This window comes from Miniopterus natalensis, chromosome 2 (assembly GCF_054644295.1).
Source record: "Miniopterus natalensis isolate mMinNat1 chromosome 2, mMinNat1.hap1, whole genome shotgun sequence".
NCBI classification, from domain to species: domain Eukaryota; kingdom Metazoa; phylum Chordata; class Mammalia; order Chiroptera; family Miniopteridae; genus Miniopterus; species Miniopterus natalensis.
Window position 1 is genome coordinate 179141887 of NC_142082.1, and position 18211 is coordinate 179160097.

Genomic DNA, 18211 nt, shown 5'->3' on the forward strand with positions numbered 1-18211 from the left:
AAGCCCTTCCCACAGGGTCATCTCATGGGATGGGGACATCCCAGAGTCCAGCCCACTCAGTTGCTTTGGCTCAAGTCCTTATTTGGGCCGATATGGACTAATGGCTTATTTGAAAACGCCCTTCCTTCCTCCACACCAAAAGAGACAGACAAACAGACGGGAACCCTGTGGCCCAGACCAGGGGGATGCACTGAGAGACAACCCTCTTCTGGAAAACAGACTCCCTGCTGGGATGAAGACCCTTAACCTGACTTCAGAGCCTGAATCCCTCTTGCTGAGCCCTACCTCGGTGAGGGTGGGGTAGAGACACAACTATGACTCTCTGCAGTGGTTTTCCATGCTTTTAAAAAAACAGCGGTCTTTCCTCAGATAAAATCTTCCCAAATCCTCAATATGAAGAACAGGTAATAAAATCCAGAGCTGCCTGGGAGGTGAAAACAGGGTTCCTCAGAGCACACTTTAACAACCACTGCTCCGCATGTCTGGGGCAGTGACATCAAGGAGAAAGCCATCAGCCGTGTGCTCCAGAGCCCTGGTTCCAATCCTCACTCTGCACTCCCCCGTCGTGATGCCTGCCCCAGACCTCTTGGGGAATCAGAGGGCAGGGGCCTCACTGGCAGGACGCTCTGAGGACTGAATGGAGTGGGTGCAGCACAGCACAAGTGCTCAGAAGCACTGTCCTTAACCACCTGAGCCCTCTGTGCCTCCCAGGCCTCCACTGTGTACCTTCCTCAGAACAACAGGAAAGGTTTTAAGATATACATTCGTGATGAGGCCATTTCCTCTCCTGATTTTATTTTAAACCCCAACTGCCCCAAGGCCTTTTGGAGCTGAAGCACATATCCAAATGGGTAAGTTTCCAGGCAGCTTAGAAGTCCCCTGTTCAGGTGGGCGGAGGGGACATCTGACCACAGGTATTTCACACCAGGTTCAGACATATGCTAGGGGCCTTATCGCTCACTTCCTCTGTGAGAGGAGCTGCCGATACTTGTCCATAAAAGGCCATGGGGCTCACACAGCAGTGACATCAGCCCCGACAGGAAGTACAGAAGGAAGAGAACAGCCTGGTTCACCAACAGCCGGGGCCCGGGGCCCGGGGCCGACTCATTGGAACGCTCACTAAGATAATGCCTCCTGAGGTTCGGCCAGAGCTGCTCTCTCAGGGGTACACCTGGAAGAGCACCCTATCCCCAAGACCCATCTTCAGGTCAACCAGGTTTCTTGAGAACAAGGAAAAATGACACAAAGGGCAGTTTCAGGTTGGGCGATGGGCCTGCATAGGGTGAGACCAATGGGATAATCCATGACAAGTGGGCCTGCAACCCTCTACCACCAAGGGATCTGTCTTTCATGAAAACTGCAGAGCAGATGCCTGGGTCACTCATTGTTTGAACCCTGCTCCACGTCACCTGGGATGAGACGTCTCATGCTGCCCAAGGCAAACTCCTGGGCTCCAGTGTTCCTTCCCCTGAGAGCCTCTTGCGAACAGCATCAGGGTCTCAATGGGCCAAAGTGCAAGTACACTTGGGGCAAAACCAGTATAAAGCATGTAGAGACCTGTGGGTTTGAGCTCAGAGCCTGGAGACTGGGAAGGCCCTAGAGGGCACCTGGTTCTACCACCTGTATCTAGAGGTCAGGACACCGAGTCCCAAGATACCCAATGACTTGACCAAAGTCACACAAGCTGGGCTAAGAACCCAGGTCTCTGGATGCCTAGTGCTTCCCGAGAGAGTTCCTACAGGGCAGGGCACTGCGCACCAGCAGTCCTGCCTCAGTGCTGCCCACTCACAGTGTCACACGGGGCCTTGCAAGCTGTCTGCTACTGTCTCCAAAGCCAGCCCAATTCATGAGCTTGGGTTACAAGCACTTGGGAAGCAGAGAGGTGAGAAAAAGCAGGTGCAAAATGATGCTTCATGTTAGCTGAGGCTGCAGGTAGGCAGCAGGCCTCAGAGGCCTGTGTTGTGGAGCCTCTAGCAGGCAGCCAGTGAGAAGGCAGGCCCTGCTCGTAGCTTCCAAGCACACAACATGGTCCCCGACAATGTTCTCTCCAAGGCATAAAGGTAGGCCCCCACCAGACTGACGCTTGGTCAGCAGCAACCCAAGCCAGAAGCCAGCTGGACTTGGCCCAGTGCCCCCGCCCACACGCTCCCCAGGTGGGGCTGTGGTGTGAACCCTGCTGAGGAGGCCCCAGTCCCCAGTTATAGGAAGCAAAGAACAGGCAGCCCTCCCCACCAGGCACCCATGATAATTAGAAAGAAGCCCAAGGGACTGCTCTTAGCTTTCATTACGTCAGAGGGCAGGGCCCCAAACAAGCCTTCTCTAGGTCAAAACGCATCCAGCAGCTCTTATAGGTGAGCTCCCAGTGCACAGGCAAACCTGCCAGAAACCACTGCTGGTTGTTTATCTACCTTTCCCATGGGCGGGGCCAGGGGCGAGAACGTTCTGTGGGGTGGCTGCTGAGGCAGCTCCTATACGTTCATCAGGGTGGAGGGAAATTCGAAAGCCACATGTGAGTGCTGATGGCCCACAGCAAACGCCACCAGGACACTGGGAGGTCACTGACACCTTACGTCAGTTCTGCTCCGCTCTTCAACAACACTCCCCTCAGGGAAAAGGAAAGACAGGCAGAAGAGACCCTGTCTGAGTCCTGTGCAGAGAGGACTAAGCTACGGGTCACAGGTATGCAGAGGGCTGGGTTCTCAGTGTGGGAGAAAAAGGAGGACAGGAGAGAAGGACAACACTGCCACGAACAGGGAACGAGACACACACTGCCAGGCAAAGCTCAGGACAAACTTGACGCAACACTGGAGCATAAACAGCCCTGCAAAGAGAACAAAGGGCTTTGCGAAACACCCTCTTGATGAGTTGGGTAGAACTTGCTGGAGAATGCCAGGAACTTGAACACTAGGAGATGAACAATAGGGCACATGAAGATGCTTCCTGAAGAAACCAGGGGCTCTGGTCGCCTTGGAGAAAGGGCAGTCAGATGAAATGAAAGACCAGAATGTGCTCCCAGAGCATGGCTTCCTTCCTTGGCTTTCAGTTTAGACCTCTGCCCTATTGTACTTGTGGGCCAGTTCATGTTGGAGAAACAGTATCTTCATCAAGAGTCACGAAGCCCAGTTGGAAAGACATCCTGAGCCCCAATCAGCACTGTTTGTTTGCCAAAAGAACACCGCGGGTCCTCAGAGTTTATTACAAAGGTGGACACTGGGCCAACGCCTTGGTCAAGACTACAGGAATTTTACAGAAGCCACTTACAGAATCCTTACTCTTATCCCTGCAACTTTCAGCTCTCTTCTCTCTCTTTAGTTTTAGGGAATTCTTTTTCTCATCTGATAGCTTAATTCCAGAAATCAGGCAGGGAAGGAAAGCAACCCTCTTCTCCAAATGCATCACTGTTCAGCCCTAACATTGTGCAACACGGCCCTCCTGGAGTCTCGGAGGCAGCACTTGAGAGAACAGGAAAAACGGGCTGGTAAGCAGTGTTCACTATGCAGCATCCAGGAGGCCTGAAAGCCCAAAGCGGCTTAGCCATCAGAGACTTTGCAGGTGAGTTTTTGTTGTTTGTTTTGGGGGAGCAGTAACAGAGACATTGAGCCAAGTTTTCAACCACCCCCAAAGTTTCAGGTTCCAAGAGGGCCCTTCTTTCTTCTCCCACTTCAGTTGCACAGAGCAAAGCACAGTGGGCCTGTTGGCTTGGATTAAAAACAAAACAAAAATGCAAGCCCAAAGATGAATTGCTGAAAAGGACCCATTAACCACAGATCCCTCTTCTAAAAAGAACATCTTATAGAAATGAGACTGACAGGCATGACCATGTTATAATTAAGCAGCCTCATTCCAGGGTCTGGGTTTTCCTTCTGGGGGGCATGACAAGCTGCCTCCTAGGGTGGCCCCAGGAAAGTGCCTCCGGATCCAGGCTAAGTACTTGGGGGTAGGCCCAGGGAGGCTTGTCACAGAACCCCTCTCGGTCCCCACCAGTACATCACTCCATTGATGCTGAAGAACCATCTCTAGAGCACACATGACATTCTCCAAAAGCCCCACCACACTCTCCCACAGAGGCCACATCAACCCAAAGGCCCACTCTGGGCCCACGGACTAGATCAGACAAGTTGGAGGTCCTGTCTGCCGGCGCCGCCTGTGTGTCATGCGGTCACTGCAGGGAAGGTAGCTTGACAAGCCACTTCCTGTGCGTGCTGCTACCCAGAGCCTGAACTCTTTGAGGAGAGTAAAACGCCTGCCAGGAGGAAGCATCTGGCTATCACCTTCATTAAGCAGCAGGAGCGTGGACTGAAGGAACACGTGGGACTTGTAGGAAGGGACAGTTCAGTCCAAAAACTGCATTGCCAGACTCCTCTTGCTACCCTCTAAGGGGTACTTACTGCAGGCCTGAAGCCTTCTTTAATTTCTACAATAACCTTGCCATTTTATTTACACCAAGAGGTAGATGAGAAAATAAGACCCAGTCAGAGTGACACAATCGGGAAGTGACAAAGTCAGATTCTGACTCAAACCCAGTCCAAGCCCCACATGCTCTTCTCCACACCACACTTCCTGTTCACAAGGCAAGCTGCTCCCTAACACTAAGGCCCAGCAGATCCTTTTTGGTGACCTACCACAGAAGGCTCTGTCATTATCAAAGCCCCTCGCTACCCCAGCACCCTCAAAGCTAAGTGGGGCGCCCCGTCTGTGCTAGACTCTCACTCTCATGAAGTTTATTTACTTGCCTCTCTGGACTGGACCTTGACCTCCTCCAGGCAGAACCATGACTAGCACACAGTAGGTGCTCAGCTAACACAGGGAACCATGTGCGGGCATAGAGCACACCAATGCTGCATCCACAGCACAGCATTGGGTAAACCAATGCTGCCTCCACAGCACACGCAGGCGAACGGCCCGGCTCAGACCTCCCTGCAGACAGCAGGCCTTTGTGTGCCACTGGCTTGCAGGGCTGGCAGGGCCAAGCCCCTGGTCGGCACATTCCTGCTTAAGTGGAATCATCACATCTGTGGCTTCCTCATTGAGTAGGCTCAAAGTCATGCTTTACTGTACCTTCGAAGCATTGCCCAGCCTCTCACCAACGGTGCTTTTCCTTGGAAAGCAGACAACTCCTCAGGAGCAACTACCACCAGGGCAGAAAGAATGCAGAGAGAGGGGAAGGAGGGCCAGAGAGAATTCCTCCAAACACCAGCCAGAGAAATGAAAGGCAATCGTGTCCTTGGGGGTGGGCAACAGGACAGAGTCAAGAGACCCCGGTTTCTGGAGCTGACTACCTTTGGGCCTCTGGACAAGTCAGTTAACATTTCTGGGCCTGTCCCTTTTCCTGTGAATTAGAAGGGTCATGCTCAGATATAAAGATACCACTAAAATTCTACCCTTCATTGTTTACCCCAAAAGGTTAGGCAACTGCTGAGAGGAATGTGGACACTCACCGGGCACTTTGAGCAACTGCTTGGTGACCAACCACTTCTGGTGCAGCTTCCGCTGAGAAGCAGAGCAAAGGGTTAAATAAATAGCTCTTGGATTAGTTTAGGCCTGGAATGAAAGCAGACCCTGCTGCCACTCTCCCCAGAAATGCTGGGAGCTCATTAAAATACCATAAAGTCACTGGAGGTGAGCTACATTCTAACTAATTAACATAGAAGAAGGTGTTTTTCCTACTCTTACTGGGGAGATAACTAGGCTCAAGTCAAATTCTTTAACTAGCCAGTTCAGTAAGAACATACATACTCTTTATCCGCAGACGGAGACGCAGAAGGCCTGGCCCCAAAGAAAGCCAGGAGCACCACTTCCCAACCCAGGCACACCTTTTACAGACCAGGCGCTGCTCCTGCAGAATTCCCCAGGCAGTCCCTTGTACATGCCCCGGACAGGTTCCTGTTCCCCCCTAGGGCTGAAGGCTGCCTAGCAGGGGGCACAGCTACACGGAGTTTCCGCTCTCATCCTCCCAGGCTCAGGCAGTCCACACTTTAGAGTCCTGAGGATTGGTTCAATCCCTAAGACAGGAAGGCCCATCCACAGCCTCGACAACAAATGAACCAAACGTGAAAGCCAAGGTTGGGAAGGTTAACGAACTATGTCACCACAACTTTAATTAAACTCAAAGCTGAGGATTAAAACAACAAACAAAGCTCCGCCAGGCACGTCTGGGCTGCACTATAACCACTCATTGGCACACACCTGCCAGCCTCTCCGCAGGATCCGACCACCACGGTGCCTTTCCGGCCACCCCAGGCCTCAACGCCCACACCTTCCTCTGAACTCCCGAGACACCTGCTGCAGTTGTGTTGGCACCAGGTGTAGGTAGCAACTTGCCTTGTTATAGAGCTACAGTCATGTGTACAAACATGGCTCACCTCTCCACTTAGACTGCCAGGGCCTCTAGGGCCAGGATAAGGTATTAAACCTGTTGATATTCTAGTACTTTCTATCTCTTATCTCTATGGCCTAATGTGGACACCATATGCTGCCATGCCCCATCCTGTGCCCATGGCAGACAGCAATAATCTATCCCAGCATTCTCTGGCATTGAATCTCAGGTCCCTGCCAACTCGGGGCCGGGCAAGCCAGTACTCATTGATAGGAGTTGACAGAGTAAAACCAATCTGCAATGCTTAGTCCAATGGTTCTCCAAAGGGGGCAATTTTGCCCCCCAGAGAACATTTGGTAGCAATGTCTGGGAACATTTTTGGTTGTCACAACTAGAGAGAGAGAGTAGTACTGGCACATAGTGGGTAGAGGCCAAGATGATGCTAACCAGCCTACAATGCAGGACAGGTATCCCAGCCCCAAAAGAGAATTATCTGACCCCATGTGCCAAATGTGAGAAACACTGACTTAGGTAGAGGAACCATATAACTTATCACCTAAACTGGGAATGCTTCTGAAAGTGAAAGGGGGCACTATATTAATACTAACTCCAGGACAACAGGCACGAATCAGGGCGTACAGACTAACCAGAGCATTTAAGAGATGAAAGACAGAGGGAAGTCCCTTGGAAGGGTCAAACAGCTCATCTCATAAGAGTCCCCAGACAAAGCCACGAACTACCCTACTTGCCAGAATAAATACTAGTATGCCATAAGCCATATCCAGCAGAATGTAAATCTTTTCTACTTCTTGTTTAAAGAAAAAACAGAAAGGGAACTGCCTCGACGTGCCTTTTAAGATGTGAGTGGCAGAGAACAAACCTGTTCCCTCTAAAGCCAAGGGGGCAGCATGTGCTAAGACATGCTCTCCAAAAGAGAGGAGCTCATTCTAATAGCCTGCTGACCCTGAGGCTCCCTGCTGACACCCAACTTGGGGTGAGAACCAAAGGCTACTCTCAGGAAGTTTCTTTACTAATGAACCATCTTGTCATAACAGGGGCAACTTCTGTTAATTAAGTTCCTCCTTGCCCCAAGGACAAGAGGCCTATTGCTAATTGCTTTGCAGGTCAACTGTGTACAAGAGGAAGTTGGAAATGTCCTCACTCGGTCAACATGGGAGCTTAAGAAATACAGCAAGGCCCTGGCCAGTTCGGCTCAGTGGCTGGAGTGTCAGCCCGCAGACCAAAGGGTCCCAGGTTCAATTCTGGCCAAGGGCACGTACCTTGGTTGCAGGCTTGGCCCTGGTGAGGGCTCGAGCGAGAAGCAACCACTTGATGTGTCTCTCTCACATCAATGTTTCTCTCTCTCCCTTCTACTCTCTCTGAAAAAATAAAATAAAATCTTTAAAATACATGTATTAAAAAAAAAAAAAAAAGAACTACAGCAAGTCCAAACTTAATCTGAAGGTGAGTGAAAACCTCTCAGAATGAGGTTAGAGAGTATGTGAACCCAGCACCGGTACACACCGTTAAAAAGAGGCATTGAGACCTTAGCTCCCCGTGCCCACAAATGAATTTCCCATCCCTGGTCTCCACAAGAAAAAAACACACACCCACCTGCCCTTATAATTTGGGGCAGCTCCTAGGTTCCTATCAAGGCCATTCCATTATGGCCAAGAAAGGAAAGCTCCAGCTCTCTGCACAGTCTTTTTTTTTTTTAGAATTATCTCCAACCTGTAGAGCTGACTTTTGTCCCTCAATTTTGTTGCTGTCATTGAACAAATAAACCATGAATTTGGGAAGGAATCCCACAGGTTGTCAGGAAGTCCAGTTCCAAGAATGCCAACTCCTGGTGCCACGCTTTGCACAGTTACATTATTCTTGTCATAAGAGTCTGTCTGAAAATGAATACAGCCTGCTTGACAGGACACGGTTCAAGTCCAGCATCCAAGTGCCGGAGCACTCCTGACTCAGTAGGGCAGAGCTCAAGAAGGGTCCAGGATGCAATTCTTGTACTTGGCCAATTAAAGGAGCCAGGAAAAAACTGACTCATAACCTCTAGAGACAGGATGAAGGCTCTTCTGGAATCTCATAGAATGTTCTTCCACCAGACTGCTTTAGTTAGCACTTTGAAACAGACATATTACCTTAAAACTAAAGGGCTGGAATCCTTAAGGAATTTTGATAGACGTGCACTTAAGCCAAAGGGCAGGCCAAACTTGTACCTCATCCATAACTCACCCAGCTTGGCAACGAAACACCGTCTCTACAGCAGTGTGTGTATAGTACAGACAGACAGACAGACATGCTGCCTTTTAAACCACTAAACCAGAGACAATGTGGTTAACATAACAAAATCATGACTATCACTGCCTGAACTGATTACAAAGTTTAAAGAAATAAAGAATGCACATGTAATAGGACATGAAAAACCACTATCAATATGAGATATGAGAAAACATATATATAAATATGAGAATATAGCCCTGCCTAAAAACTGGGCTTGACTCCAAATTACAGTAAATACAGTCCTGCCTGAAAGTTGGGCTTGACTCCAAATTACAATAAATGCAACCATATGCCAGGTACCTGGCTAAGCTCTGAGAATAGAAAGGCAAGGTGAGACCTGTCTATGTCTAGGAGAGAAAAACAAATATGTAAACATCTAATTCAAATAAAGTATAACCAGGGCCCTTATGCAAATCTAGCCCAGATAGCCTCCCTGAAGGGTAATAACGCTTCAGTCGTGTCTTTAACAAAAGAACAGGGACTTGCCAAGTATTGCAGGCAGAGGGAACAGATATGGTGATTTGAAAAAGGAGTTCCATGTAGCTGGGAAGCTGAAAAGATGGGCAGAAGGCCAATCACAGAGGGCACTGTGTCCTGCTAGAGGGTTTGAGTGTTATCCTGGGGGCAACGAGGAGCCTTTTCAAGACTTTGAGTTAAGATTTGATCAGATTTGCATTCTAGAAAGATGACCTCTGTTGGAAACACAAAGAGAGGGCCCTATTAGAGTGAAAGTTAAGAGTCCATAGCAAAGCATGCAGACAAATGATTTGAGGGGGGCCTGAATTAAAGCCATGGCCACGTGGATAAGAGGGGGTAGGAGGTCAAAACATGACAAGAGATAGTCTATAGAAAGTGCTGAATGACTTGGAAAAGAAGTGAGAAAGAGAGAGGAGAGTGTAAGATGAGCCAGGTTTAAGACTGAATAGAAAAATGGCAGCTGGGAGCAAGTGGGATCAGATGACAGGGCCAGTCCTCAGCCAGGAAGTGATGGAGAAGCTACTTGAGTGAATGGGGCCATCATCTAAAGGAATATGCGAAGTGAGCGGACAAGACCTTGAGGAGCATCAATGTGTGGGGAAGGGGGAGTAACAGGAAATAACTACACAGATGGAGCCTGGGCGGGTGTGGCTCAGTGGTTGAGCATCGACCTAGGATCCAGGCAATCGGGGTTTGATTCCTGGTAGGGGCACGTTCCCGGGTTGTGGGCTTCATCCCCAGGCGAGGGCGTGCAGGAGGCAGCCGATCAATGACTCTCTCATCATTGATATTTCTAGCTCTCTCTCTCCCTGTCCCTTCCTCTCTCTGAAATCAATAAAGATACATTTAAAAAAAAAAAAAACTACGCAGATGGGGAGGGCAAAGATAAGGGGAACTAGAGAGAGGGTCACAGGAAGGAAGGGCTTTCGAAAGGGGGTGGTCAAGATTGTCCAATGCTGGGCAGAGGGTAAGTAAAATAAGAATTCATGAGTACAATGGGTTTTTCAACACAGAAGTAAAGATGACCTTTGTGGGACAGTCTCTGAGAAGTGGTAGGGCCAGACATGCACAGATACTTCCTCTAAAAAACTGCTGTGGCCCTGGCCAGGTGGCTCAGTTGGTTGGAGTGTTTTCCCATGCACCAAAAGGTTGTGGGTTTAGTTCCCGGTCAGGGCACATACCCAGGTTGCAGGTTTGATCTCCAGTCAGGGCACAAATGGGAGGCAACCGATTAATGTTTCTCTCTCACATCAATGTTTCTCTCTCTCTCTCTCTCTCTCTCTCTCTTTCTCCCTTCCTCTCTCTAAAAATCAATAAAAATATCTAAAATATATATATAGCCTCGGGTGAGGACTGAAAATAAAACCAACTCCGCTGTGATGGGACAGAGAGAGCAGATACAAGTTAGAGAATTCAGGAGAGACTCTGTGTCTGTGTTCTTAAATGGGAAAAACTCAGCATATTTACAGACTGTGGGGATGCAAGAAAGAGGTGAAACAAGGAAGAAAGGAAGTAACCAGTAGAAGAAGGGGTACAGAAGTGAAGGACTGATGTAGGAGCTTATGACAAGAATGAGAAACTGGGAAAATAACTAAAACTTCTAGAACTTTCTATCAAAAGATAAACATGTCCTTCGACAGCCATTGGTCTTGACTCTCACACGCTGGTTTTCAGACCTCGACAATGCACAGCCCCATCACCAGTTCATCAGCCACTGATCCAGCTACTAGATCACTGTGACTAGTGAGTGAGCTCCTGCAAAGGCTGGTCAACAAGGCTGCAGGTAGAAACGGCCACTGGGGAGGCAGGGCACTCACCTTGCATCATGCTCCTGTAGGCGGAGTCTGTGATGGCATAGATGTGAGGGGGCATCTCATGCCTCTTCTTGCCTTTATACATTTCCACAATCTCTTCAGAGTAGATGGGCAGGTTCTTATAAGGATTGATGACCACACAGAACAGGCCTGAATAGGTCTAAAGAAAAGAGCAGCAAATAGGAATGGGTTAGGAAGTCTCATTCTCAGCGGCGTGCAAACATTGTGGCAAAGATCTGCCTCTGAGGCCCCACGTCAGCCTGACTTGAAGGTGCTCCTTAGAGCGCCTTGCTCTCTGGGCCATGCTCAGCAGCCCTGCTGCACATGTGGGGGCACCAGCACCATCTCTGCCCTTTCGGTGAGGTTCCTCCCTCAATGGGATGACGGCTGCAGGCTTTGCACGTCGATGATCATGTGCATCGGGCGAGATACATGGCAGGGACCGTGGAGAGCAAAAGTCCAGTTACAAAACTCACTTCCAAGGACAAAAAGAGATGTGTCTGTCATCGCAAGATGCACAAAGAGAAAAGGATTCAGCTGCAGCAAGCAAACTGTATAGAAACACAAATTATTCTACCCTGAAGGACTCTGAGATATTCAAGTCTAAGCTTGCCTAGCACTGGGGAGAACTCACTGTGTTCCTCAACCAATTATATCTTTTGTGGGCTAGGAGATCACTGACAGATACTCCCTGAAATCTTCTAGAGACATTCACATGAAAATCTCTCAAAAACTCAGACCACTTTCATGTCCCCTGTGAGCCTTCTCCAAGACTCAAGTCTTTTGTTAAGGGAAATCCAATTAGTCAATACCCTTAATGAGAGGCACCCAAAAATACACTCACTACTCCAAGTCTGACTTGACCATGTTAAAATCAGACCCTGGAGTCAAGTGTCCTGAATTCAAATCCCAACAAGGGCAAGTTTCTTAACCTCTCTCTCCCTCCACATCTCAATCCTTAAAAGGGGGATGGAAGAAGGCAGGTGAAGTGACGCCCAGGTGCCATGATTCACACACACCTGCAGCCCTAGGCAGTTAACAGAACTCAGAGCAGACCCAGTCTCATACTCTCCAGTTCAGACCTCCAGAACTGATCATGGAGGCCAGTTCTCTGAGCTCCTCACATCTTTCGGTTGTTCTCGTTAGAAGTGGCCTCCACCCTCACTCACTGTCCATGGTTTAGCTCCTTGATCCAACAGCAGCCAACATCTGAGGGGCTGCACTATGGGTCAACCCAGCCCCTTGCACCCCTGCCCTCTCTAATCTGCCAAAACTGATGATGGATCTTGTGGCTGAACCCAGGCAGGGTCTACCCAGGAACCAGTCAGAGGACAGAGTCTCTACCTAGCGTTGGCCAGGGGCTACGGCACTTGGATGTTCCAAGCAGAAGTTAGGCTGAAAGCAGAACTCCAGAGGGACCCACCAACCATACACTGGTCTGCATGCAAAAGAGCAGCTGAGTTTGGACATGAACATGCGGGTCTGCCTGCCTCTTCTGTTTGGAGGAGGGTACACAGAGCCCTCAATTTCCTTTTTTCCTGGGATAATCAGTCACTTGTTTTCCCTCCAACTACTCTTTTCACAAGGGACCAGGAAAGTGCTGAAGCAAAGATGTCTGAATGTGGTGTTGGCAACCTGAGGCTTGGGTATTACAGGAAGACAGGAGGGCAGCCAGGACTACTATTTTCCCTGTGACTGGCGGGTGGGTATGAGATAGAAGGCCAGGGAGCAGCGAGGTCATCCCAGGAGCTCAGAAACAATTGAGCTTTGTTCCCAGGGTTTGAGAAAACCCACACTCTAGGAAACCAGCCTGATGAAAAGTGAAGGACACATGGCCACACATTTAGGGCGTGCCATGGAGCCAGATGTTTAGGAACAGCTGGTGGTGATAGCAGAAGGGGCTGGGGGTTACTAGGACAAGTCTTTCTGACAGCTGGGTGGGCAGATGGTCCTTCGAGACTTCTATAGGGCCTCAAAGTTCTCTGGGATAATCCCATCAAGTCAGTGGATTTGATCACGCTGAGCCCTGGGGAGTGAGTGCAATAGCTCAGGTGGGAGGAAGGAGGTTTGACTGCGAGCCACTCTCTCTGGATGCTCATGGAGGCGCAGACATTGAGCAAGTGGCTTTGCTCCCACATGGGCCACGCCAGGAAGCTGCTCCATTCACGGGCCACAGAGGCTCTTTGTGCCTGACCGCCCCCTATCCCAGTGCCTCACCCCCTGAAGAAACAGACAGAGCAGCTGTGGTGCAGAATTAGCCACACCGCCCACAAGGCCAGGCAAACATGCTGCACACAAAGGCTCCCGGTATCGAAATTTGGAATGTCGTATGCAGAGAGGTGGACTGTGAATGGGGGGAGGGGGGACCACCCCCTACCCAGGCAGCCCTGCCAAGTGGCTTTGATCTTGCCACAGCTCTGCACCTGCTGGGGTCTTCATTAGGGCAACTGCAAAGACAATCAATTTCCCTTCTGGTGACGACACTTAGGAGGAGGCTGGTCTGAGGCAAGAGGACTGCACACAGGAGGTGACAGCATAGAAACAAAATTGGGCATTTGTGCCTCCAGCCAAAGAGTTCTAGAGAAAAAGCTCAGGTCCTAACCACCATGCCCGCCTACTGAGTAAACCCACACTTCAGAGGAAAGACGAAGCAACTACACTGAATGCACTTTAATAACTAATACCCCCCATCTGTGGCAGGGACGGACTATGTGCAGTCGGCTGACATAGGCAACTGCAGGCTCCGGCTTGTTTCACACTCAGCAAATCTCTAACAGGACCCAAGTTGAACAGTGACACCAGTAAAAGACTGAGCAGAGGGAGACAGGTGATGTTTCCTTAAAGTGCCTTTGTTTTTGTAGGTCACTAGTTCTGAATTTCAAGGACAGGGGCTTTTAATTTGGTCCAAACAATATTCTCACCAAGAAACAGATAAGTGGGTGGAGAGTCAGGAAACCGAAGTTCCAATCTCAGGCCTGCCAACACCTCCCTATGTGACTCTGCATAAGCCCCTTGCCCTCTCTGGGCCTTAATTCTTCCCACCTGCCATATTAGAAGGTTGGGCTAAGCTGGTCTATATAGAGGACTTTTGCAAGCAGACAGTTCTGTGTATCTCCTTACTGATAGGCCCCTGACTAATCAAGCTCATGAAGAGCAGGAAACGAGGACCTCATTACAACAGACCAATTGGCAAGGTAATACAGTCCTGGCACAGTCTAGCCCGGTCAGGACTTCTGGGCAATACAAAATGGCCCAGCACATTGCAGGGTACCCAGAAGTATCAGTCCAGTGGGGTTAGGGTAGTGCACTGGGGAAACGTGTGCTGAAGTCACCCTGAAATTGTATAGAAAAGAAAATGGCTGGCTCTTTGGGAGCCTTTCACCCTCCCTGTAACAGGACGAGCTCAGCGCCTCCTTTTGTGACATACGTGATCATGGGCAAACCCCTGGGGCTGAGACTTAGTCTTCCCATCTATAAAATGAGAGGCTTGTAATGATTGAAATGTTTTCTTCCTCCAATTCAAAAAAATGTTGAAAACTGTTTTATCCAGCTCCAAGACCAAGAAGGCCAAGGTGAATATAACAGCATAATTAAATAAAGAGCTATTTTAGGAATAAGAACCAAATATTTCTTCTCTACTGAGGACAAAACCAGAAGGAAATATCTTTAAACTGAACAGAGGAAACTGGGATGGATATTAGAAAGAACTTTGTGACCCTAGGGCCATAAGAGCTTGGAGCCTCTTGCCAAGGGAATGGGTAAATGCCCATCTCTTCACATTTTCTACAGCAGTGATGAGCTGTCTTTCTGCAACCGTAGCCCTGCTAACTAGAAAAGATAAAAAAGACAAAAGACTGCCCCTATCTTTTGCATGCTTTGGGCCTTTGTACATGCAGTTTTCTGCACTCTAAGCCTGGCATGGAGCCAGCCTAAAGTGTTGGATGAACTAGGACTCCAAGCCTTCCTCTTGGTAGCTTGCTCTGCTCAAAGCACACTCCTCAGGGAAGGAGGCCATACTGACAGATGTGAGGGGCAAGGGAGGAGGGGAACAAGTGGCGCAGGAGGAGCAAGGTGGGAAAGCAGAACACGGCAGTCCCGTCCTTGATGAGGAACTGATCACACTGGCCTGGCCCTTCCTATCTCCAGCAAGACTGAGGACCAAGGCCAGTACGTGAGCATACCTCACGCATGTCATGCTCTGCCTACACCTGACCTGAAACAGGCTTCCTGTTGTGGTTTTAGCTATATAGAGAGGAGACCAAAGTCATGCTGTGAGAGCACTCCATTAGGATGCTCAGACGCTACAGTTCAAGGCTGTCGCCCCAGCATTCTTACAAGCCCTCTTCTCTCCCAGGACCTGAGGGGGGGACAGATGTAGAGCCCCCCCGCCTCAGAGCCCGGGCCCACTTACATAGATGAGCCCTGAGTAGTAGCGCTCCTTGAGGTTGTGCAACACCGAGGCTTCGTTGAGGCACGTGAGCTCCGCCATGTCCTCCACCTTGGAGAACTTGGGTGGGTTCATCTTCTGGATGTCATCCTTGTTCACCTTCACCTTCTTCCCGTTCTCCACCAGCTCCACCACGGCCTCATCGCCCACCTCTTCCTTGAGGCTGGCAGGCTCAAAGCCACTCTTGTCAGACGGCACCCAGACCAGCTTCTTGGCAGCCCAGTCGGCCTGGGCCAAGGGGTTATTGATGAAGTTCTTATCCACATAGAGATACTTATCAGCCGCTTGCTGCGCCATGGTGACTCACAGCCAGGACCTGAGGGAGAAAGGACAAACATTAGACACACTGACTACATCAGGCATACCAGAAGTGCCAACTACAGAGCAGTCTAGTGCAGTAAAAGTCTACATAACCAGGCTGCACAATCTGCCAGACTCTTCTTGCTTCTACTTTTAGGAGAAAGATATACATCACTGAGAAAACAAGTTGGTATCAGGGATGCTGTAGGAAACTAATGGTAAGGTATATCCCAGGATCAATACACAATTAAACTACCTCTAAACAACTATTATACCCAGTGATGAGCATTAAGGGTCTCAAAGATAGATGCAATTATAGGCACTGTCACGCCTGCAAAGGCACAAAAGTGACCACACGATTTAAGAGAACTTCCAACAAAGACAGGTTCCTAAACAGCCAAAAAATGGCTACAATCACACCTGGTGGGAGCTTCCAGTTTAAAAAACTTTTTCTTATTTCACAAAGTCAACCAAAAGAAAACACCAACATGTTGCCAATAGACTTTAATTCCATCTTGATAATACAGCCCAAAGAAATAAGGCAAGAAGAGAGAAGTCAGGCTCTAGGAACCTCATAGAACGAGAGTGCTGCCCTTTCTGGGGCACGGACGTGCAAAGGCAGCCCTCACAATTACAGGCCAGGAGAATGCAAGCACATGTGCATTTGCTTTTTTCCTAAACTTATTTGCAAAACAAAGGTGATGAAATAATAATCCCTCACACCTGTGTGGTTTTATTGTTCATAAAATGCTTTCACACACATTTCACCATCTGGAAAGATCCTTGTCATAACAACCCTGTAAGAGGGGTAAGGTATGTGTTATCCCATTTTACAGATGAGGAAATAGAAGCTCCCAGAGGTAAGGGGCTTGTGCAGAGTTGCCCAGGAAGAACTCCAGACTCCTGGTCCTGCTGCCTTTTCACAGTGTATCCATAGAACTGAGTCCTATTCAAAGGCTCAGGCTCGGATCAGCTCAGAGGACAGCTGCTCTGAGTGAACCAAAAGCAGGACACAGAAACCCTAGACTAAGAGCCTGCCCATGCCACTGGAGAAATAGCCCAGAAGCTCACTCCCTGGCTCACAGCATAGGCAGGTTTTTCCCTTGCGAGATCAAGGCCCCCAGCCCAGGCGCAGGAAGCCAGGACCCAGATCCAAACCCAGAGTCACACAGGCTTTCATGCTTCCAGATACCAAAAGGGACTTGTATGCCAAGGAAGCTGGAGGCTTGGGAGGGAGAAAATAAAAGGAAAAGTCTGGCTGCCGAGGCCTTCTTATCTGGGCTCATTAAATGGTTTCCAGATCAAGGAGAAGGGGCTCCCCTGGACTCACTCCACGAGAGGCTGTTTTCCAGGAAATCTGCTCGCTCCCCCCACATGAGGGAAGGCAAGTCCAAGGAGCAGAGCCTGGCAGCCTCTCCAGCTCCCCCAGCCGATGACTTGGTTTACATTCCCAGCACAAATAAACCCTGGCAGCCCCTTTCAGGGGACCAAGGGCACCATCCACCTGCAAGGACCACCCCCCAAGAGAAGGCAGGGCCCAAAGTTAGGTAGCAGCAAACAAGGTATGAACAGGACAGCTAGAAACCACCTGGTCAGCTCTAGTCTTTTGTGTGGGACTGGGGTCTAAGGAGGTGGCAGCACCCAGAGCACCGCCAGCTTACTTCCAGTTGTCCTTGTTCCCACACTGGCCAGTCCATTCAAGCAATCGAAGACTTCCCTCTGCCAGCGTAAATACCAGTTGTCCTCTGCCTGTCTGCTGTTTATCTGACCACTGGTCAGTCAGCTTCTCCAAAGTCTCAGTACCCTGGCTCCCAAAACCAGTCTCCCCATGGCAATCAAGACCTTGCAATGATCGCAGAGCACAGGACCTCAAAGGCTGCTGGGTTCTCAATCTTTTTTTTTTTTTAAATATATCTTTATTGATTTCAGAGAGAAGAAAGGAGAGGGGGAGAGAGAGATAGAAACATCAATGATGAGAGAGTCATTGACGAGCTGCCTCCTGCATGCTCCCGACTAGGGTTCGAGCCCACAACCTGGGCATGTGCCCTGACTGGGGATCAAACCCCGATTGACTGGATCTTAGGTCAATGCTCAACTGCTGAGCCACGCCTAGACGGGCTGGGTTCTCAATCTTTTTGCAAACTTCAAACCCATAAACGACAAGAATAATCTCCCATCAATATACAAAAAGGGATTCACCTGAACCCTGTCTTCCCAAATCCTAAATCTGCTGCTGGTTGAAAGTTCCACTGACGCAACCCAGTGAAAACACTGAGGATATCCCACGCCCTTTACAAGATCCCTCCAAGAGAAGGAGGGAAAGGGATGGTCATTCAGAGTGTAGATACTGCCAACATCAAGTTCTGTTTATTCCTAACCTCACTTAACCATCAATCACCCTGGAAAAGAGCTTTTATTATCCCCAATTTATAAATGAGCCTCAGAGACAGCAAGTCATTTGCCCAGTCTCCCAGCCCAGTCATGACATAGGATCCTAACCCAGATCTGCCTCACCCCCAGGCCTGGGCTCTTCCCAGCACATTTGTGCCAGGGGTCTCACAAAAAAAGTTA

At 49.4% G+C, this 18211-nt stretch overlaps 1 protein-coding gene across 1 annotated transcript in view; it reads right to left on the minus strand.

The window, feature by feature from the left end:
• The window catches only part of MYH9 (myosin heavy chain 9), an 88159-nt gene that overhangs the window by 42691 nt on the left and 27257 nt on the right, over nucleotides 1–18211 (minus strand). The window contains exons 2-3 of the mRNA XM_016222709.2: nucleotides 15305–15656; nucleotides 10897–11053 (exon numbers count right to left, since the gene is read on the minus strand). Coding sequence (XP_016078195.1) covers nucleotides 10897–11053; nucleotides 15305–15637 — 490 coding nt within the window. The 5' untranslated portion in view covers nucleotides 15638–15656. The remainder of the gene's footprint in view (nucleotides 1–10896; nucleotides 11054–15304; nucleotides 15657–18211) is intronic.